The sequence below is a fragment of the Moschus berezovskii genome, chromosome 26, assembly GCF_049115385.1.
Source record: "Moschus berezovskii isolate FMDL1 chromosome 26, NW_MosBer_1.0, whole genome shotgun sequence".
In the NCBI taxonomy this organism is placed as follows: Eukaryota; Metazoa; Chordata; class Mammalia; order Artiodactyla; family Moschidae; genus Moschus; species Moschus berezovskii.
In genome coordinates, this window is record NC_142485.1 from 25646715 (window position 1) to 25669988 (window position 23274).

The 23274-nt window shown below is 44.5% G+C and overlaps 1 protein-coding gene across 1 annotated transcript in view; it reads left to right on the forward strand.

Annotated features, from left to right (window-relative positions):
* PDGFRL (platelet derived growth factor receptor like) overlaps positions 1-23274 on the forward strand; it is an 82431-nt gene that overhangs the window by 12527 nt on the left and 46630 nt on the right. The window contains exon 2 of the mRNA XM_088832526.1: positions 10896-11193. Within this exon, the coding sequence (XP_088688652.1) occupies positions 10896-11193 (298 nt within the window). The remainder of the gene's footprint in view (positions 1-10895; positions 11194-23274) is intronic.

The following is a 23274-nucleotide window of genomic DNA, read 5'->3' on the forward strand; positions in this document are numbered from 1 at the left end:
TGTATTACCCATGTGTCTGGATTACAGATAAGTTCACAGATGGTTACGTAGGACCTAAACCTTTCTCAGTTACTAACCCTAACCCAAATTGGAAGAGGTCAAACAGGAGATGGCAAGAGTGAACGTTGACATTCTAGGAATCAGTGAACTAAAATGGATTGGAATGGGTGAATTTAACTCAGATGACCATTGTATCTACTACTGTGGGCAGGAATCCCTTAGAAGAAATGGAGTAGCCATCATGGTCAACAAAAGAGTCCGAAATCCAGTACCTTGGATGCAATCTTAAAAACGACAGAATGATTTCTGTTCGTTTCCAAGGCAAATCATTCAATATCACAGTAATCCAAGTCTATGCCCCAACCAGTAATGCTGAAGAAGCCGAAGTTGAACAGTTCTATGAAGACCTACAAGACCTTTTAGAACTAACACCCGAAAAAGATGTCCTTTTCATTATAGGGGACTGGAATGCAAAAGTAGGAAGTCAAGAAACACCTGGAGTAACAGGCAAATTTGGTCTTGGAGCACAAAATGAAGCAGGGCAAAGGCTAATAGAGTTTTGCCAAGAGAATGCACTGGTCATAGCAAACACCCTCTTCCAACAACACAAGAGAAGACTCTACACATGGACATCACCAGATGGTCAACACCAAAATCAGACTGATTATATTCTTTGCAGCCAAAGATGGAGAAGCTGTATACAGTTAGCAAAAACAAGACCAGGAGTTGACTGTGGCTCAGATCATGAACTCCTTATTGCCAAATTCAGACTTAAATTGAAGAAAGTATGGAAAACCACTAGACCATTCAGATATGACCTAAATCAAGTCCCTTATGATTACACAGTGGAAGTAAGAAATAGATTTAAGGGTCTAGATCTGATAGATAGAGTGCTTGATGAACTCTGGACGGAGGTTCGTGACATTGTACAGGGGACAGGGACCAAGACCATCCCCATGGAAAAGAAATGCAAAAAAGCAAAATGGCTGTCTGAGGAGTCCTTACAAATAGCTGTGAAAAGAAGAGAAGTGAAAAGCAAAGGAGAAAAGGAAAGATATAAGCATCTGAATGCAGAGTTCCAAAGAATAGCAAGGAGAAATAAGAAAGCCTTCCTCAGTGATCAATGCAAAGAAATAGAGGAAAACAACAGAATAGGAAAAACAAGAGATCTCTTCAAGAAAATTAGAGATATCAAGGGAACATTTCATGCAAAGATGGGCTCGATAAAGGACAGAAATGGTATGGACCTAACAGAAGCAGAAGATATTAAGAAGAGGTGGCAATAATACACAGAAGAACTGTACAAAAAAGATCTTCACGACAAAGATAATCACGATGGCATGATCACTCACCTGGAACCAGACATCTGAATGTGTCAAGTGGGCCTTAGAGAGCATCACAACGAACAAAGCTAGTGGAGGTGATGGAATTCCAACTGAGCTATTTCAAATCCTGAAAGATGATGCTGTGAAAGTGATGCACTCAATATGCCAGCAAATTTGGAAAACTCAGCAATGGCCACAGGACTGGAAAAGGTCAGTCTTCATTCCAATGCCAAAGAAAGGGAATGACAAAGATTGCTCAAACTACCGCACAATTGCACTCATCTCACATGCTAATAAAGTCATGCTCAAAGTTCTCCAAGCTAGACTTCAGCAATATGTGAATCGTAAACTTCCAGATGTTCAAGCAGGTTTTAGAAAAGGCGGAGGCACCAGAGATCAAATTGCCAACATCCGCTGGATCATGGAGAAAGCAAGAGAGTTCCAGAAAAACATCTATTTCTGCTTCATTGACTATGCCAAAGCCTTTGACTGTGTGGATCACAATAAACTGTGGAACATTCTGAAAGAGATGGGAATCCCAGACCACCTGACCTGCCTCTTGAGAAACCTGTATGCAGGTCAGGAAGCAACTGTTAGAACTGGACATGGAACAACAGACTGGTTCCAAATAGGAAAAGGAGTACGTCAAGGTTGTATATTGTCACCCAGGTTATTTAACTTATATGCAGAGTACATCATGAGGAACCCTGGGCTGGAAGAAGCACAAGCTGGAATCAAGATTGCCAGGAGAAATATCAATAACCTCAGATATGCAGATGACACCACCCTTATGGCAGAAAGTGAAGAGGAACTCGAAGGCCTCTTGATGAAAGTGAAAGAGGAGAGTGAAAAGGTTGGCTTGAAGCTCAACATTCAGAAAACGAAGATCATGGCATCTGGTCCCATCACTTCTTTGGAAATAGATGGGGAAACAGTGGAAACTCTGTCAGACTTTATTTTTTTGGGTTCCAGGATCACTGCAGATGCTGATTGCAGCCATGAAATTAAAAGATGCTTACTCCTTGGAAGGAAAGTTATGACCAGCCTAGATGGCATATTAAAAAGCAGAGACATTACTTTGCCAACCAAGGTCCGTCTAGTCAAGGCTATGGTTTTTCCCGTGGTCATGTATGGATGTGAGAGTTGGACTGTGAAGAAAGCTGAGCGCCGAAGAATTGATGCTTTTGAACTGTGGTGCTGGAGAAGACTCTTGAGAGTCCGTTGGACTGCAAGGAGATCCAACCAGTCCATTCTAGAGGAGATCAATCCTGGGTGTTCATTGGAAGGACTTATGCTAAATCTGAAACTCCAATACTTTGGCCACCTCATGCGACGAGTTGACTGAGCTGGGAGCAATTGGGGGTAGGAGGATACGGGGACGACAGAGAATGAGATGGCTGGATGGCATCACCGACTCGATGGACATGAGTTTGAGTGAACTCCGGGAGTTGGTGATGGACAGGGAGGCCTGGCGTGCTGTGGTTCATGGGGTCGCTAAGAGTCGGAAACGACTGAGTGACTGAACTGAACTGAACTGATATGAAGTAAGAGACGCAGTTCTTATGTGGGGTTTAAACTCTTCAGTTCTGCTCCTTTGTTCTATATGATTGTTATTCCCTTTGTATAATCCAGCAGTCACTGTAATAGTGTCTCATAAAAAGGACTTAGAAATTTATTCAAGAAATGGTAACCAGAGCAGCCTGTAACCTGCCATACTATGCAAAAGTTTAAAATGTACTTTAAGAGAGCAAGGTAAACAACTGTATATCTGACATCTGAGCTCATAGCCACTTTAACTTCATTTTTTGTCTAAACAAATCATTTTTACACTAAATGGGGAGGCCACCAGCTTGAACAATCATCCTAAGATAGAATAATAGTTTTTGATGGAAAAATCTATCCGATTTCTTTCAACAGAAAAGAGATGTAAGATAGGAAACTTCTTTATATCTTGCATTAAAGGAGCTGGAAAATGATTTTAAAGATTTTAGCAGTCCGCTGTGGCTCTTTTGCCTGTGTGTGAAAGGGCTTCCCTGGTGGCTCAAATGGTTAAAGAACCTGCCTCCAAAGTAGGAGACCTGGGTTCGATTCCTGGATCAGGAATATCCCCTGGGGAAGGGAATGGCAACTCACTCCAGTATTCTTGCCTGGAGAATTCCATGGGCAGAGGAGCCTGGTGGACTAGAGTCCATGGGATCACAAAGAGTCAGACACGACTTTGTGTGTACTGAACTGTAACTAGTAATGACAGACCTGATCCTGCAGGCAAGGGGAGACGTAAAACACCTTCCCTTAGGCCATCCATCAGCTCCTGTCATGGTTGGAGAGGAAGCCGGCTGGCCAAGTTATAACAGAGCAGTGTCTGCAGGAAGTTCAGTTCTCTAGCCTGCCAACACCCGAGGCTCCACTGGAGTGATGAGGATGGATTGAGTGGGATCTGGAGCCCGGCAGGCACTCCAGCCTTGTTGGTCGGTGTGTAAGAATCTCTTGTCCTCGAGATTGGAACTGGGCCAGTTGGGGTGGCTTCTCCGGCATCCCCCAGGGGCGCTCAGGACCTTCCCTACTGCAGGGCTCCTCCTTCTGACAAAAGGCGCCCTGGTTCGGGCCCACGCAGCTTCTTGGTGGTCTCTCCAGCCTTTTTGGCCCTCCAGGATCTCCTGGAGGTGGTGGGTGAATCAGAGAGGCCAGAAACTGAGTTTCCTTTCTTAGCCTCTTGACCTTCCTGGCCTTTTCCCTTAAGTCTCAGTTGGAGCAGACCTTGAAGGCCTCCTCTGCCAAGGTTGACAGCGGGGCTTGGGGCCCAGCCTGCTGCTGCTGCTGCTGCTGCTAAGTCGCTTCAGTCGTGTCCGACTCTGTGCGACCCCATAGACGGCAGCCCACCAGGCTCCCCCGTCCCTGGGATTCTCCAGGCAAGAACGCTGGAGTGGGTTGCCATTTCCTCCTGAAGCTTCTGTAACTCCCTCCAGGTATCAGGCATAGCTTGGGTGATAAAACGCATGGCCAGTGGTGTCCTGCCCTCTGTGGACTCAGGATCTGTGTGGGTGTCCTTCCTGAATGCCTCTGTCGCCTGGCTCAGGAAGACTGTTGGGTTTTCATCTTTTTCCTGTGCAACCTCTTGGACCTTATCATAATCTACAGGTTTTACCATACACCTTTTCATTCCTTCCGATGGACAAGTAATATCACGTCTCATCCTATTAGTCGTGGCCTGCACGATCGGCATAGTCCCGGTGTGGTCGTGCTCTGGGATGGCATCGCCACCTGCCTGATGGATTTGGTGACCAGTGTGGACTGGGGGCCAGGAGACCAACTGCGTGTTCCCTGGCCTTCCTCAGTATATGCTCCTTTTTATCCAAGGTAGAACAGTGGGCCAGAATAACTGTGATGTCCTGCCAGGTGGGGGCTTCCCAGGTGGGGCTCAGGGGTAAAGAATCCACCTGCCAAGCAGGAGACGTGTGTTCGATCCCTGGGTCAGGAAGATCCCCTGGAGGAGGGCACGACAGCCCACTCCAGTATTCTTGCCTGGAGAATCCCATGGACAGAGGGGCCTGGCAGGGCTGTGGGGTCACATAGGGTCGGACACGACTTAGCAACTAAGCAGCAGCAGCCTGCCAGGTGAGAGTGAATGCCAACCCCAGCCTGGCAGCTTCACCCCTAAGCTCGTCTGGATTCCCTGAGAACCTGGCACACCTCTCCTTACAGAATAACTCGATTCGTTCAGGATCTCTATTTGGGAAGTTCCAGGAGCCCTTCGAAGCACCCCAAAGTTAGCTGGAGGTCAAAAGAACTTTGTATTTGACCTTGGGTTAGTCTGTCAGAAATTTTTTAGTTTTCAAGCACCCAATCAGATAGGATCATAGGTATCTGTGAAACAGTGCTTATTCCGTGACCTAAGATGGGGGAAAAAGACTTTAAAAAGTAGATACAGATCACTTAATGGCACAGAAACTCACACAGTCTGATATCAAAAGGAGTACATCAGGAAAACGTTGTTCTCTTATGAGAAAGGAAAGCCAAATTCAGTCCTGCATAAGCCTACTCTTAGAAAAATCCATTCACCTGATTACGTTTAATCCAGCCTTAGGAGACTCTGACCACATACAAAATTCTTTCCTCAGTGTTCCTCTTCTGCAAACCTCCTGCCATTTCTGTAGTCATACTTTGTTCCTTACTCTTTCCCCATTCAGAAAAGTGAAAAGTGAAAGTCACTCAGTCGTGTCCGGCTCCTTGTGACCCCATGGACTATACAGTCCATGGAATTCTCCAGGCCAGAATACTGGAGTGGGTAGCCTTTCCCTTCTCCAGGGGATCTTCCCAATCCAGGGATTGAACCCAGGTCTCCAGGTCTCCCACGTTGCAGGCAGATTCTTTACCAGCTGAGTCACAAGGGAAGGCCAAGAATACCAGAGTGGGTAGCCTATCCCTTCTCCAGTGGATCTTCCTGACCCAGGAATCAAACCAGGGTCTCCTGCACTGCAGGTGGATTCTTTAACAACTGAGCTATCAGGGAAGCCCTCCTCATTCAGAAATAGCCAGCAAATCATCCTTTTTTTCTCTCAAAAAAATACATTTCCATTCTTCATGCTTTCTTTTCTGAAAACACAGATTATATTTTCCTTAAGTAACCATGAACTGTCTGCTACATTAGCATTCTATAGGTTGGTAAAGGACACCTCAAGATGGCACCAAACATCTTTAGTTTTTCTCTCACAAGAAGACAGAGGGGGACATTTTAGACCTGTTGCAATAATGTTCCTAATATTTTATCTTAGTTCAAATGGCCTGGATATTCAATGAATTCCTATCATTTAACTTAAGTTGGTTTCAACTTACCAAAATTTGGAGAGATTGTTTTAGATGGATGTTTCCAAAATACAATTATTGCTATAGAGTTTACTAAAGAGTTCTTATCCCAGTTACACTTACTTAAAAATTTAATCATATCAGGTTGACATCCCTGTTGATAGATTTCATAACAAAAGCAATATGCACTTATTGACTTTCAGTAGCCCTAGGTACGATAAAAGTATTATACTTAATGTCGATCACTCTAAGGTCATTAGAGTGTATTAATGAAATCCACAAGCTTAAGCCATCTTTAATACCAGATATTAATTAAATATTGAATATTTTCCAGATCACGTGAACCCAAAATTATTCTGGTGAGCCTCTTCTATGTTTCTGAGATGGTATTTAAGTGCTCAGTATCCTATTAAATGCCCCTCATTTGCAAATTAATTTTTACATAAAGACAGAACCAGAGATCTCATTGTTTTCTTGCTTGAATTGAAAATGCACCCCCCCAAACCCTGCCTTTTTTTCCCCTCAGTCTGGGGGACCACAGATGAATCAGATAGTTCCTGAAAGCTCAGGCAGGAATAGTTGCAAACACAGAGGAAGGACATTGCAAGCTCCTGTCTTTTCTTTTTGTTCTTTAAAAATCCCACCAAGTCACCTAAGGCTGGAGTCTCCAGTAGTGTGGGCTGTTTGTGGGCACAGTGGAGAACTTCAGCCTCGAAATACAATGTCGGCAGAGAATTCCAGGAGAAGCTGGAATTAACATCACAAACAAAGATGCCAATCACAAAACTTAAAGACACTAACTAGAAGTTTGTAGGATGGAGGGTACAGGAGGGCAGGGGTGAGGACTTAGGAAGATGGAGAAGCTGTGTTCAGTGGTCCCAGAGGTGCCCAGAGCCCCTTCCAGAAGGGGACAAGCACCCCATGTTGAGTGCCATGAAGTCTGTTACCAACCTGGGTTCTTGGTCTTCCCCAGTTGATAGAAATGGACTAGAGACCAGACGAGAAATTCAAGCAAGGCTTTACTGGGGCCCCTGCTGCAGCTGAGGGCAGTGAGAACAGCAGCAGGTTCCCTTGCTCACTTGCTCCCTGTGGAGGTGGATGGGTGAGCGTGTTCCTTGTATGGAGTTAGGGTAGGGGTGCACCCAGGGGTTGGGCTGGAGGGGTAGCTTAGGGGTTTTGCCCACCCCTTAGGTGGTAGTGTGTGCAGAGGGCATGTGCAGTACCCTGCTTTGGCTCTGGGTTCTTCAAAAGTGGCTCTTTTGCTCTCTTTGTATCTTTTGTCCAGAACTTGTTCCAGCTGCCCATGCACACAGTTATTTTTAGTCCCGTACAGTTTCTTTGTGTTTGGTGCTTGAGGGGAGGTGTGTCAGGTGCAAGCATTGCAGCTTCGTGCTGAGGGTCCCAGGTCCCAGCCTGTCTCGTGTCTACAATGTAAATTCTTATATTTTTAGGCCTTTAGAAAGTATTTACACAGTCATCCTGAAGAGTCACATTCTTTATAAAAGCTAGACATGGAATTTGGGAGTCACTCAATCCTAGGGCTTCTCCGTGGGGCCACTAGTCTCCTTGACCTTAGAGTCATCACTGTCCAATCATGGACCAATTCCACAGTCAGACAGCTGGACAGACGGATGGGGCTCTTTGGTCAAGAGGTCAAATGATTTTTCAGGGATGATAACACATATTTGAAGGTGTACTAATAATACACTGATCAAATGTTCCTGAATAGCATCACCATACAGGATCTGAGAGGCTTAGAATCAGGCAGATTGCATGGGCTGCCTAAATTCTCTGGAATTTACACACAGTTTTCATTTCTAATACCTTGACTTCCCGTTACACAATAATGAAAACACCCCAAATCAGACATCAATATAGAGGTCCCTGACTCTCATAGGCATAGTGTGGCAACGCCTGCAGGGCACAGATGGCTTGGGCAGCATAATGGTAAGCTTTTATTTTCTGCCTTAAGAAAAAGACAGTGACTTTCACCTATTGCAACACTGAGGCTTATGCTTCACGTCTGACGTTGTTGTGTTAGAATCCTGGGGTAAACATATGCGTAGGGTCTGGAGAAGTCTTGACAAACAACAGGATCAACAGCTGGTATTGGGGTGTGCCTTGGAGACGAAGCCTCAAGGGCACAGCTCTGCTCCCTGGAAAGACGGAGAAAGCTCAGCAGAGTCCATGATCCAGAGGAACGAGAGTAGAAGAAGGATGGGGAATAAGAAGAGACTCGGATCTGGGGTAAGGAAAGGTCGCAAGTGAACCTGGAGTCATGGACGGGACAGCGGGGTTCAGAGCAAGGCGGCTGAGCCCAAGGAAGGCAGCGAGCCGAGGAGCAGATGTTAATCCCAAGCTCACAGTGGGGTCGGTTCCAGAGTCTGGGCTGAGCTGAACCAGGAGTGGAGGTCAAAGGGCTCCTGTTACAAAGGGCAGCACGCTGAAGAAGCCACGTTCTTCATTACACAGTTGAGTCCATGTCAGCCGAGTTTTTGGTACAAATCATCCCGGGAATCTCAGATGGTAAAGAATCCGCCTGCAATGCAGGAGACCTGGGTTTGATCCCTGGGTCAGGAAGATCCCCTGGAGGAGGGCATGGCAACCCACTCCAGTATTCTTGCCTGGAGAATTCCATGGGCAGAGGAGCCTGGAGGGCTACAGTCCATGGGGTTGCAAAGAGTCGGACACAACTGAGCGACTAGCACTTTGAACCCTTTCATAAGTGCATGGCTCCATGCAGTGCTCGCCAACTACACATGCCACGTGAGCAGCCCGGATCCAGAGAGAGCCGTCCCAGCAGACCCTCTGCTGGCCCCTCCTGGTCACCCCCATCCCTCCAAGGAAGACCACCAGCTGACTCCCCACCTCAGAGATAGAGACATGAAGTGTCTAAAGAACCAAGTTTCTGATATTTATAAGAAGTGCAGGCCACCTGCATTTCTGCCATCCTTGAGAAACCACGGCCTGTGACCCTGGTTTCGCTCCCTGGCAGCTACCCCTTCAGGAGGACGTGGTCTCAGCAGGCCCCACCCCTCACCTGTTTTGTCATCTGCCTGGCCCTCTGGTGTAAGAGCTTGCAACCCTCGCCTTTTTCTACCTCTTGATCCCAATTTGACTCTGTGTACTCTTGACCACTCAAGCCCTTTGTACACCAAGGTAGGATTCAGTTCAGTTCAGTTGCTCAGTCGTGTCCGACTCTTTGCGACCCCATGAATCACAGCACGCCAGGCCTCCCTGTCCATCACCAATTCCCGGAGTTCATTCAAACTCACGCCCATCGAGTCGCTGATGCCATCCAGGCATCTCATTCTCTGTCGTCCCCTTCTCCTAAGAAAGCAAACATTTTTTCTCCTGATGTATCACATTTCCCCATTTTATAAAAATGCCCCATAATTCCCTCAATTAGCCAAGATTTCTGTAGTTGTCTGTTCAAAATATCTATAGACTCTTTATCTACAGGTAGTGAAATGGGAGTCAGGAGACCTGAGTTTTATGCTCATGTTCTGCCACTAATCAGCTTTGTGTGATGTGTGTAACTTTTAAGGCCTCCTTTATTATTTTTTAAAAATCTGTAGCAAAAGAACCTTAAATGATCTCTGAGGATCCTATAAGTTTGGACATTTTATAATTCTCTGCACTTATAGCGAGGTCACCTTGGAGCTGATACAGACAGTGAGGTAAATGAATCACCTAGTCTCATCCCCCTTGCTGGGTGGACACAGCCCATGGCCAGGTGGGCTGGGTGGACAGGTGAGCTTTCTGGAACCCAGCATCATTCCAAGGGCAGGCAGCATTGTCTGTAGACTAGGGGAAAACAACAGTAAGAAGATGGGCTCAAAACACACTGTTATATTTAAAGTAGATATACCTACTGTATAGCACCGGGATCTCTGCTTAATATTATGTGGCAGCCTGGATGGGAGGGGAGTTTGGGAGAGATGCATAGATATGGATATCTGTGGGTGAGTCCCTTTGCTGTCCACCTTAAACTACCATAACATTGTTAATCGCCTATACACCAATACAAAATAAGAAGTTAAAGAAGAAAATGACTCAAAGGCAGTCTGCACCATTTGCCAGCAATTCTCAACAATGTGGGTGATAAAATACTCCTTGCCCTAATACATTTTGTTGGCTAAGTTCTAAACCATGGCTGCAGTTCCCTTTGAGTTTTAATAATGTGCTTTAAAAGAGCACAGGGTTAGTAGGTATTTCTTACTAAGCCTTGTGTCCTACATGGATACCATCCTAACACACACAGACGCCCTTGTGTGAATTCATTTGGAAGAAAGTTTGTGATGGTTCGAAATTTTCTGAGTGCACTTGGAGTGCAATCTGTGACTCTGCTCCCTGGAGATGATATATTCCTGAGTTTTAACAGTGGGTTCAAAAGGAACAGTGACAGCACTGAGATGCAAGGACCCGAAACAGATCTTGAGAGGCTTTGGGTCTGCCCTTCTGGGGGAGCACCTTGGAGGTGGTGACACTTAGTGTGAGCTGCAGGGAAAAGTGGTTTTGTTGGGAAGTGTGACTATCATTCATATGTGAAATATTTTGCTGAATTTGAACAAAACCTTTGAAACTGAAATCTGTTTTTACTAATTGATTTAAAGCTAAAGGATGAATCAAGAAAATAATGATTATTCCCCCCAAATAACCGTAACATAAGAGGAGAGAGGTATTAAAAGTGTTTTGTTCGGGGGGTTGAAGACTCTCGGAATGCTGGCCACCAACGCCCATTTGTTCTCTCTCACGTTTGTACAGTTACTGGCCAACATCCTCCCAAGAACAAGCGTCCAAAGGAGCCAGGAGAGAACAGGATCAAGCCTACCAACAAAAAGGTGAAGCCCAAAATTCCTAAGATAAAGGACAGGGACTCTGCTGATCCAACGCCAAAGACACAGTCTATAATGACGCAAATGATGGAGAAAGGTCGCTTCCAGAAACCCGCTGCTACCCTGAGCCTGATGGCAGGGCAAACTCTGGAGCTTCGATGTAAAGGGAGTAAAATCGGATGGAGCTATCCTGCATACATCGACACCTTTAAGGACACCCGCCTCAGGTAAGCTTTAATATTTTTTTAGCAATAGTTAAAAAGACATATATTTATTTATTTTGGGCTGCGTTGGGTCTTCGCTGCTGTGTGCGGGTTTTCTCTAGTTGCTTCGCATAGGGGTTACTCTCTCGTTGTGTTCAGGAGTCTCATTGCAGTGGCTTCCCTTGTTGCAGAGCATGTGTTCTGGGGCACTTGGTCTTCAGTAGTTGAGTTGTTTGGAGTTAGTTGCCCCACAGCCTGTGGAATCCTCCCGGACCAGGGATCGAACCTGTGTCTCCTGCATTGGCAGGTGGATTCTTAACTACTGGACCACCAGGGAAGCTGGCCTTTTTATTTTTTCAGTTTGTCTTGGGGTTAGGGATTTGGTTTCATACTCTTGTTTAATATCACATTGTGTCTGACATCTACCATTTCATGTTCAGTTCAGTTCAGTTCAGTTCATAGTGGATTATAAAAACAGAAGGTCAGTGAGCAAAAGCCACTGATTTTATTTCTTTACCTCATTAAAATTATTGCAAGTTCTACCAACACTGTTTAAACAGTGAACTGTTATAGGAAACCATATGACAGATAGTTGAAACTGATGTATAGAGGTAGACATTTAAGAATTCACATTGTAAAAAATAATGGACTCAATGCTTCATGTTATTTTTAAAGTAATTGTGGTAAAAAAAAACTGATTAATGGGAGATTGCTATGAGCAATTTGACCAGAGATGAACTGCTTTTGAAAATACATTTTCATCAACAATGTAGGAGGGTTCCCTTTTCTCCACACCCACCTCAGTGTTTGTTATTTGTAGACATTTTTTTCTTTTGCCACTTAATTTTTTTAACTGAAGGATAACTGCCTTACAGAATTTTGTGGTTTTCTGTCATATATCAACATGTTATTTGTAGACATTTTAATGATGGCCATTCTGACCAGTGTGAGGTGGTACCTCATTGTAGTTTTGATGGGTAGTTCTGTAATAATTAGTGATGTTGGGCATCATTTCATGTGCCCACTGGCCATCTGTATGTCTTCTTGGAGACATGTCTATTAAGATCTTCTGTCCAGTTTTCGATTGAGTTGTTTGCTTTTTGTTGTTGAGTTGTATGAGTTGATTGTATATTGTGGAGATTAAGCCTTTGTCGACTGTATAACTTGCAAATATTTTCTCCCATTCCTTAGACTGTGTTTTCATTTTTTAATGGTTTTCTTTGCTATGAAAGAGTTTGCAAGTTTGATTAAACCTTATTTGTTTGTTTTTGTTTTTATTTCTGTTGCTTTGGGAGACTGACCTAAGTAAACATTGGTATGACTTATGTCAGAGAATGTTTTGCCTGTGCGCTCATCCAGAGTGTTATGGTGTCATGTCTCATGTTTAAGTCTTTAAGGCATTTTGACTTTTATTTTTGTGCATAGTGTGAGGGTGTGTTCTAACTTCCTTGATGTACATGCAGCTTTTCGACATTCCCAGGACCACCGGAAGAGACTGGGTTATTTTTTCCCCTCTGATTTTATATTCCTGCCTCCTTTGTCAAGATTAATTCAACTTGTGTGTGGATTCATTTCTGGGCTCTCTCTTTTGTTTCTTTTATGCATATGTCTGTTTTTGTATCAATATCATATGGTGGTTTTTATTTTAAAAATTTTAAAATTGGAATGTAATTACATTAATGTGTTAGTTTCTGCTGTAAAATGTGAAGCAGCCATATCTACACATATATCCCCTCCCTCCTGAGCCTCCCTCCCACCCCCACCCCATCCCACCCTCTAGGTCGTCACACAGCCCGGGCTGAGCTCCCTGCACTGTACAGAAGCTTCTCGCTGGGTGTCTCTCTTACACACGGCAGTGCCTATGTCAATACTACTCTCTGAAGTCTTCCCACCCTCCGCCCCCTCCACTCGTGTCCACAAGTCTGCCCTCCATGTCTGCACCTCTGTTACTGCCCTGAAAATGGCTTCCCCAGTACCATTTTCCAGATTCCATAAATATGCATCAGTATATGATATTTGTTTTTTTCCTGCTGATTTCACTCTGTGTGCCAGGCTCCAGATTTATCCATATCACTCCAACTGACTCCATGTCTTTCCTTTTCATTGCTGAATCATATTCTGTTGTATGTACGGACCACATCTTCTTTATTCATTCATCTGTTGAGGGACATCTAGGTTATTTCCATGTCCTGGCTATTGTCAATAGTGCTGGGATGAACACTGGGGTACATGTGTCTTTTTGAGTTAGCACACTGTTTTGATTACTCTAACTTTGTAGTATTGTCTGAAGTCTGGGAGAGTTATGTCTCCTGCTTTTTTTTTTTTTTTAGCATTGCTTTGTCAATTCTGGGTCTTTTATGGTTCCATGTCAATTTGAGGATTATTTGTTCTAGTTCTGTGAAAAATTTCATGGGTAATTTGGAAGGGATTGCGTTAAATCTATAGAGCGATTTGGGTAGTATTGCCATTTTAACAATATTCTTCCAATCCAAGAGCGTGGGGATATCTTTCCATCTCTTTGAATCCTCTTTGATTTCCATTACTAGTGTTTTGGAGTTCTCTGTGTACAAGTCATTCACCTCTTTGGTCAGATTTATTCTTAGATATTTTATTTTATTTTTTGGTATGATTATTTGAAAATTATTTATTTGGAGCTGTGCTGGGTCTTCGTTGCTGCATGCAGGCCTCCTCTCGCTTTGGCGGGTGGGGGCTATTCTCTAGTTGCGATGTGCAGGGTTTTCATTGCAGTGGCTTCTCTTGTGTTGGAGCAGGGGCTCCAGGCCTGCGGGTTTCGGTAGTTGCAGCATGCAGACTCAGTGGTGGAGGTACACAGTCTTCGTTGCCCCACAGCACGGGAAGTCTTCCCAGGCGACGGATCAAACCCAAGTCTACTGCATTGGCAGGCAGCTTTTTACCCACTGGACATCAGGGAAGTCCTGGTATGATTTTTAAAGGTTTTTTTGTTTTGTTTTGTTTTTATATTCCCTTTCTGATATTTCATTGTTAGTGTAAAGAAAGGCAATGGATTCTGAATGGTAATCTTGTATCCTGCTGCTTTGCTGAGTTCATTTATTAGCTCTAGCAGTTTTTGTGTGGCGTCCTTAGGGTTTTCTATACTTAGTATCATGTCATCTGAATATAGTGACAATATTACCTCTTTCCCTTCCAATTTGGATACCTTTTATTTCTTTTCTTTTTTTGGTCTGATTGCTTGGCTATGACTTCCAATACTCTGTTGAATAGAACTGGTGAGAATGGGCATCCTTGTCTTGTTCCAGATTTTAGCCAGAAGGCTTTCAGCTTTTCACCACTGAGTATTATATTGGTTGTGAGTGTGTCATATAAGGCTGTTACTGTGTTGAGATATGTCCCTTCTATACCCACTTTGGTAAGAATTTTTATCATGAATGGATGTTAGATTTTGTCAGGCTTTTTCTGCATCTATTGAGATGATCATGCGGTTTTTTTACTTTCCTTTTTTTAATGTGGTATATTACATTGATTAATTTTCATGTATTGAACCATTTTTGTGAACTTGGGATGAATCCCACTTGGTCATTGATAGGGCCTACATGGGGGCTCATGGTTGAAATGTCTTGTTATGTTGAATAAAGTCACAGTGACCCTTGAAGCTGCCCAAATTGCCCAAATGACATTCTGTTTTCCTGCTGGCACCTACATTCTCAAGGCTATGTGACCACCAGGTTCTGGACCTCCAGCGACATGACCACAGGAGTCAGCTACAGGCTGAAAATTAACCATCCCTTCAGATAATTTTTCACTGGCGGGGTATAAGAAAGACCCCGTCAGAAAGAGAGGACACTGGTTCTTCTCAAGGGCCAGTGACCCTCTCATTTTCCCGCTAAGAAATTTCCTTTTCTTGCCTGACTGCCTGGCTTGTTCTCTTTGTCTCTGCACTCGCCTTGCAGTCATGGTGTATGATATTTTTATATGTTGTGGAATTTGGTTTGCTGATATTTTGTTGAGAATTTTTGCAACTGTATTCATCAAAGGTATTGACCATAATTTTATATTTTGGTGGTATCTTTATCAGAGTGATAGTAGCTTCATTGAATGTTTTTGGGAGTGTTCCCTCCTCTTCAGTCTTTTAGAAGAGTTTGAGAAGAATCAGTTTAAGTTCTTCTTTGTATCCCTGGTAGAATTCACCTGTGAAGCCATCTGTTCCTGGACTTTTGTTTATAGGGAATTATTTTAAAAAAAAATTACAGATGCTGTTTTACTTCTAGTGATTGACCTGTTCAAATGATCTATTTCTTTTTGGTTTATTTTTAGTGGGCTGTATGTTTCTAGAAAGTTTTTTCATTTCTTCTAGGTTGTCAGATTTGTTCACAGTGTGTTCTTATGGTCTTTTCTGTTTCTGCACTATCAGTTGAGATTTCTCCATTTTCATTTTGCTTATTTGGGTCTCTCTCTTTTCTTCTTGGTGAGTCTGATCACAGATCTGTCAGTTGTGTTTACCCTCTCAAAGAACCAGCTCTTGGTTTAATTGATTTTTTCTACTGTTTTTAAATCTCTGTTTTATTTATTTCCCTCCGATCTTGATTATTTCTTTTCTTCTGTTGACTTTAGGTTTCGCTTGTCTTTCTTTTTCTAGCCCTTTCCAGTGGTAGGTTAGGTTGTTGGAGATTTCTCCTGGGAAGATATGTATCACTATGAACTTCCCTCTAAGAACTCCTTTTATTGCATCTATAGATCTTGTGTGGTGTGTCTTCATTGTTGTTTGTCTCCGGGCATTTTTTTAATTTCCTGTTTGATTTCCTTGTTGACCCACTGGTTTTGTAGTAGGATGTTGGTTCGTCTCCATGTGATCATTTTTTCTAATTTCCTTTCCTGTGGTTGATTTCTAGTTCCATGCTGTTGTGGTCAGAGGAGATGCTTGCAATTCTTCCACTTTCTTAGGAGCCATAAATTTGTCCTCTCGCCATCTCTGGTGTCACTACCCGAGTCCCAGGTACATTACCCTTCATCACCACCAGTCCTGCGGTAACCACACCCAGGCTGATCCTCCGCCATCCTCCTCACTTCACCTAGAGTGATGCTTAAAAAATGCACATCTAATTGTGACAATCCCCTGCTTAACACTCAGCGGGCCTCCACTGGGGAGGAAGTTCAACATCCTCACAGGACTCTTTGGGACCCTCCCTGATCCACCCCACCCCACCCCACCCCCATCTCTAGATTAGTGTTTTTGCTTTCATTGGTCCAAGTTCCTGTGATGTGGTCAAATGCACCAATCTCTTGGAGGCTTAACACTTGCTGCTTTCATGGTCTGGACCACTCATGGCCCCTCTTCACCTGGCTGATTTCCTCCGGGAAGTTCATATCAGGCCTCCCTGGGTTTGCTTCCTCATGGCCCTGATGCGTCCTTTTTTTTTGAACACTCTTCCACTTTTATCTTAAAAAAAAAAATCTGTGTTTTTCACTGGGACTTAGCTGCATGCTTGGCATTTAGCTTTTTCTGTTGAATAACTGAATGACAATCGTTCCCTTTTTTCCACACACATACCTTGCAGAATAAATAACGTATGTGTATAAGAAATATCTCTCCATCTGTCTAACCTCTTGGGCTAAGTCGTCTTTCACATTTTATTCTGAAGATACCCTCTGGCTTCTTGTGGTATGACCATGTAGAGGTTTTTCGGGAAGATTACTGGGTTAGACAAGGAGTGGAGGGTGAGAGAATGAGACAGGTTTTCTCATTTGCATTTCCACAATTGACATGTGTGTGTGTTGCTTGGAACAGATTTAGCAAGATTTACTGTGTGTCTCTGTTCAATCACTCAGTTGTGTCTGAGTCTTTGCAACCCCATGGGACTATAGCCCGCCAGGCTCCTCTGTCCATGGGATTTCCCAGGTAAGAATACTGGAGTGGGTTGCCATTTCCTTCTTCAGAGGATTTTCCCAACCCAGGAATCGACAGGTGGATTCTTTATCACTGCGCCACTTGGGAAGCCAAGATTTACTACCATATACCTTTTAAATGACTTAATTTACCAAAGTCAAACTTACACACTTTTTTAAAAACCAGAACTAGGTTGATTTAAATTTTTCCGAACAGTTAGCCTTTGGCTTACACAAACTATCCTAAACCTCAATGATTTAGCCCTTGAATATTTCATGTTTTCTAAGAGTATTTTCAAAGTTATATTAGCCAAAATGTGTTTGAAAACATTTTAAGGACTCAAAGTGAAGTAAATATGAATCTGAATCAAAGAGAAGCTAGAGCTGAAAAAACCAAGTTTGACTTCACATTAAATAGGATTTATTCAAAGCACAGTTAGGGCTTTATGAGAAAGTAAAGACAGATGTGGGCCCCCAAGGACTTTATGGAAAAATGTGAAAAATGTGAAAAACATTGAGTCAGAACTCTGTATCAAACAACAACAAAATCATGATTTATTTGACACCAGAGATTCATCGAATCAGCTCTTGACATCTTTCCCAGGACATGGTGCCTTTGGATAGAGAGGTATTCAACCTATGTTTTCTTTCCCTGTGGAGTGAGCTCTTTCCAACTTTGTGAAAGCCTGGTCATTTTAACCAATTTGGGTGGCTTTCTGGAACCAAGTTTGCAGGCTACCACATTTGCCCTCATTTAATCTTCTGACCAGAAGAGGGAGCTTGTTATGAAAACAGATCGGGCCGAGGCACAGCTGAATTGGAATGCCACCTTTCCCACTAACCTGCAAAGTGATCTTTGATCAATAATTTCCCTAGAACTTAGTTTCCTCATCTGGAATGTGGAAATAATATTGTGTATGTGTGTGTGTGTGTGTGTATGCACTCAGTAGAGTCCAACTCTTTGCAACCCTGTGACCGTAGCCCACAAGGCTTCTCTGTCCATGGGATTCTCTAGGCAAGAATACTGGAGTGGGTTGCCATGCCCTCCTCCAGCGGATCTTCCTGACCTGGGGATTGAACCCACATCTCTTGTGGCTCCTTCATTGGCAGGAGGGTTCTTTACCACTAGGGCCGCCAGAGAGGCCCTGGGGAAATAATACTATCCTTTGTAAATGCTGCCTGCGTGCTAAGTTGCTTCAGTGGTGTCCAACTGTTTGTGATCCCATGGACTGTAGCCCACCAGGCTCCTTTGTCCGTGGGGATTCTCCAGGCCAGAATATTGAAGTGGATTGCCGTGCCCTCCTGCAGGGGATCTTCCCAACCCAGGGATCGAATCTGTGTCTCTTGTGTCTCCTGCATTGGCAGGTGGGTTCTTCACCACTAGCGCCACCTGCAAAATCCAAATGCTGCCTGGCCCAATGGTAAATGTTCAGTAAGTTGTACCTAATTGTTATTAGGCAACGCATATTTCTCACATATAATAATCCAAGTGATCTTTTGGAACAGTTTATTCTGACCAGGAGTAGTACAAGTCAGGGAACTATGCACCACTGATGTGGCTTCTGATAACGGAGGATCCAGGTAAGTTTCCACATGCCTTTCCCACTTTGATTTAATTGAGCAATTCTTTGAAATCTGAGCCTGTGTCCCTCTTCCCCATGAAATCCTAAGCCCGCTGAGGGTAAATCCTACATCTGATGGGTTCATCCTCGGATTGCCGGCACCTTGAAGAGTGCCTGACATACACCAGAAGTCAGGAAACAGTGTTTGGGTTCCCCGGGGGTTAGTGGTCATGTCAGAAGTCAGTTTTCAATCACGCATTCACTGCATGTTTTAAGATTGTTACCCTTAGTGCCAATGTGTGCTCTCTGCGTTCCTGGGGAGGGAACGACAAAGTGTGAACGTTATTTTATGTATCAAGGAGGCCGAGCCACTGGGATCCAGCCCCGTGACCCCAGGAGCCGTGAGTCGGGTGGCCCTCCCTGTCTCCCTGCTCTTCATCCATCCTGCCCCCTCTGGCTTCGCTTCTCTCTTCCTCTTAGGCTCCAGAGCCTGTCATTGCTACTAAACACTGGAGTGCGTCCCTAGTCCGTTATTTCACCCTCTGTTTTTCTTTCATCCCCACTCGGAAATTTCCAACCCCAGATGAACCTGCTCACCTCCCTCCCCTCGTCAGCGGAACCCTGAGCACAGCTGGAGGAAACCGCAGCGCTGCTGTCAGTCTTCGGGTGCGTCTGCTTCTCTAGAGAGCTCACGATTTCTCTCTTCTTAAACCTCTGATCTTCCCCATCTCTCACTCTCCGCTACTGCAACTCTCTCACCCAAGTCCCTGAGAAACTGGAGCCCTAGACTTGCCTCCGTGTGCTCATCACACTTCCCCCTTCCCTGCTCCTATGATTACAGTGGAGGGGGGATCCCTCCTCTTGACAAAGGCTGATGCTCCCCCTGAGACCTGGATCTCACCCTTACAAACCTTCTCAGGAGCCTTAAGGCAGCTACTGCCTCCTATTCTGAGTCTTCAGTCCCCCACTGCCCCTCACCCCGACCCCTCACTCCTAGAAGAGGTCCTTTCTGTAAGTTTCCATATGAAGAAGCCCAACTTTGGCCCTCATGTACCCTCTGGCCAACCCCCTCTATCTTTTGCTTTCTTTTTAAATTTTTAATTGAAGGATAATTGCTTTGTTGTGTTGTGTTGGTTTCCACCAAACATCAACGTGAATCAGCCATAGGCACACATATGTCCCCTTCCTCCTGCCTCCCTCCCCACCCACCCTTCTAGGTTGGTACAGACCCCGGGGTTGAGTTCCCTGAGTCATACAGCAGATTCCCATTGGCTGTCTTTTTTACATATGGTAATGTATGTTTCCATGTTACTCTCTGCATACATCCCACCCTCTCCCCCCGCATCGTGTCTGTAAATCTATGCTCTACATTTGTTTCCACATTTCTGCCCTGCAAATAATTTCTTCAGGATCATCTTTCTAAATTCTAAATATATGCATTAGTATATGATATCTATTTTTCTCTTTCTGACCTTACTTTGTATAATAGGCTCTGGGTTCATCCACCTCCTTAGAACTCAAATGCATTCCTTTTTATGGCTGAGTAATAGTCCATTATATATGTACCACAGCTTCTTTATCTACCCATCCTTTGATGGACATCTAGGTAGCTTCCATGTTCTAGCTATTGTAAACAGTGCTGCAATGAACATTGGGATGTATGTGTCTTTTTCAATTTTGATTTCCTCAGGGTATGTGCCTAGTCCTGGGATTGCTGGGTCAGATGGTGGTTTTATTCCTAGTTTTTAAGGAATCTCTATACCATCTTCCATAGTGGCTGTATCAATTTACATTTCCACCAACAGTGCAAAAGGGTTCCCTTCTCTCCACACCCTCTCCAGCATTTATTGTTTGTAAACTTTTTGATGGTGGGCACTCTGACCTGTGTGAGGTGATACCTCATTGTAGTTTTGATTTGCATTTCTCTAATAATGAGTGATGTTGAGCATCTTTTCATGTGTTTGTTAGCCATCTGTATGTCTTCTTTGGAGAAATGTCTGTTTAGGTCTTTTTCCCATTTTGTGATTGGGTTGTTTGTTTTCCTGGTATTGATTTGTATGAGCTGCTTGTATATTTTGGAAATTAATCCTTTGTCAGTTTTTTCATTTGCTATTATTTTCTCTCATTCTGAGGGTTATCTTTTCACCTTGCTTATAGTTTCCTTTGCTGTGCAAAAGTTTTTAAGCTTAATTAGGCCCCGCTTGTTTATTTATTTTTATTTCTCTTACTCTAGGAGGTGGGTCATAGAGGAGCTTGCTGTGATTTATGTCATAGAATGTTCTCCCTATGTTTTCCTCTAAGAGTTTTACAGTTTCTGGTCTTACATTTAGGTTTTTAACCCATTTTGTGTTCATCTTTGTATATGATGTTTGTAGATTTTTTCGATGATGGCCATTCTGCCTGCTTTGAGGTGATACCTCATTGTAGTTTGGATTTGCATTTCTCTAATAATTGATGGTTTTGAGCATCTTTTCATGTGCTTTTTGATCATTGGTATGTCTTCTTTGGAGAAGTGTCTATTTAGGTCTTCCCCATTTTTTGATTAGGTTGTTTGCTTTTTTTGTTATTGAACTGCACCCTCTCTCTTGTTTGGTCTCCATGTGTCTGGCCCCCCAACCCAAGTCAGCAGAGGAGAACACGCTCCTGTTGGTTTTCTCAGCATCGTATTCTACCCATCTGGTTTCACCTTGAGGACCCCCTTCTGCAGCATCCTTCTCCATCTCTACATCCTCTGTACACCCAGATGCCTGATGTTGGTCTCCTGAGCTTCTTTTCACCACCTGCAGCCAGATGCCCCCTCCCCCTGCCATTTATCATATATTAGATTAAGTGTCTCTTCTCAGCTCTGGGTCCCCAGCTGCCTGCTCACCTGCCTAGATCTTCCCTGAGCCTTTCTGAAACATAACCATCTAACACTGAGCTCACGATCTTGCTCCACCCTGGGTCACCCTCCTGTGTCCCTTCAGTTCAGTGAGTGGCACTAATTCCATCCGGCTGCCCTCAGTCGGGGGCCTGGGAATGACCTTGGGCTCCTCCCTCGTACTTCCACATCCAGTCAACTCCCGTGCACTAAGGATGCTCCTGTTTCTTTTTCTTTGGAATCTCCCCCACTTCCTCCCACCCCAGCGGCAGGGCCCCGAAGTCTCTCACTTAGAGGAGTCATCACACAACTGACCTCTGTGTCCCCAGTCTTGACCCTGAGCAGGTCTTCTACAGAAGCACATCTGGCCACGTTGCCTTCCTGCTTCAAGCCCTTCAGGAGGGCAGTTGCGTTGCTCTTGGACTCGAGTTGAAGCTGCTAACACACCCATGGGCCTGTGCCTACTCTGGCCCCTGCAGTCCGTTCTGCGTCCCTCCCCTCTCTCTTCACTCTCTTGTTGCCCACACACCAGGCTCCATGGACTATTTCTGATCATGTGCCCGAGCCCTTGGCCCACTTGGATCCTCCTGCACGTACTTCACACACAGGACTAGCTGCTCACTGTCCTCCAGATCCAAGTGGGCCGCTTCCCCAGGGAGCCCTCCTTGCTCTCAGCCCCCACCGTCAATGAGGCCCCCATTACACGTCCTCCCCAGAGCCCTTTGCACCAGCAATGCTGTTACTGCTTCCCTGATCGTGTGCTCTGCATGTCCCTCGCTAGGCTGTAAGCTCGGCAGAGATGGCGTCTGATCACTGATCACTCCCTGGTGCTTCCCCTGTAGTTCATCCAAGAGCATTTCAGTGGGAGAATGGTGCGGGGGTGCTGAGCCCAGGGTGAGTGTAAAGTCAGGCCCCTGTGGTCGTGAGACCTGTGACTCTGGGAACAAGTCCACTGAACTTTAGAGCCAGAAGGGACCTCAGTGGTGATCATGCTTGAACCTCTCTTTGTTACAGATGAGGAAACTGTCCATCTGAGATGATAACAGCTGGTCCAGGGACAAGGCGGTGGGTGGCAGCATGAGTCTAAACCCTGGCATCTTGGTTCTCAGCACACAGTTGCCACTGTGCTCAAGTGTGCCGGGTGGGAGGGACCTGGACTGAAGGGCACTCTTGACTTAATGAGGTTGTAGCTTCAGAGAACATAGATTTGTTGTCTGCTTTTCTTTCCCTCCCTCTCTCCCCCTTACTCTTTTTTTTTAAAAAAATAAACTATTTGGATAAATAAAGTTAATAAAGTTAAGATTTAAAACAGAAGTGAAAAGGATATACTTTTAAAGAGTGTTGCCGGGATAGCTTCGAATTGAGTGTAGTTGAAATGTCACACTGATTTAGGATAACTCCTTGGATATAAGAAATAAGCATTACCCTGGGCTGTTTAGGAAGAGAACTCTGTCAGAGGACCATAAATGATGTCTCTTCCTAAAAGGTGGACTTTGACCATCCCAGAGGATGGAGCTAAGCATCTCTCCTGAGAGGCTTCCTTCAGATTGGCAAACGCAAGTCATGTGAATGGCCACTAGATGGCAGCATTGAGCTGTGCTGCAACTGTCTTCCTTTCCCAGTAAGAGACATTTCTAATGAGGGATTTGTTGTTCAGTTGCTCAGTCCTGACTCTGCGACCCAATGGACTGCAGCACGCCAGGCCTCCCTGTCCATCACCGACTCCCAGAGCTTGCTCAAACTCATGTCATTGAGTCGAACCATCTCATCCTGTCGTCCCCTTCTCCTCCCGCCTTCAATCTTTCCCAGCATCAAGGTCTT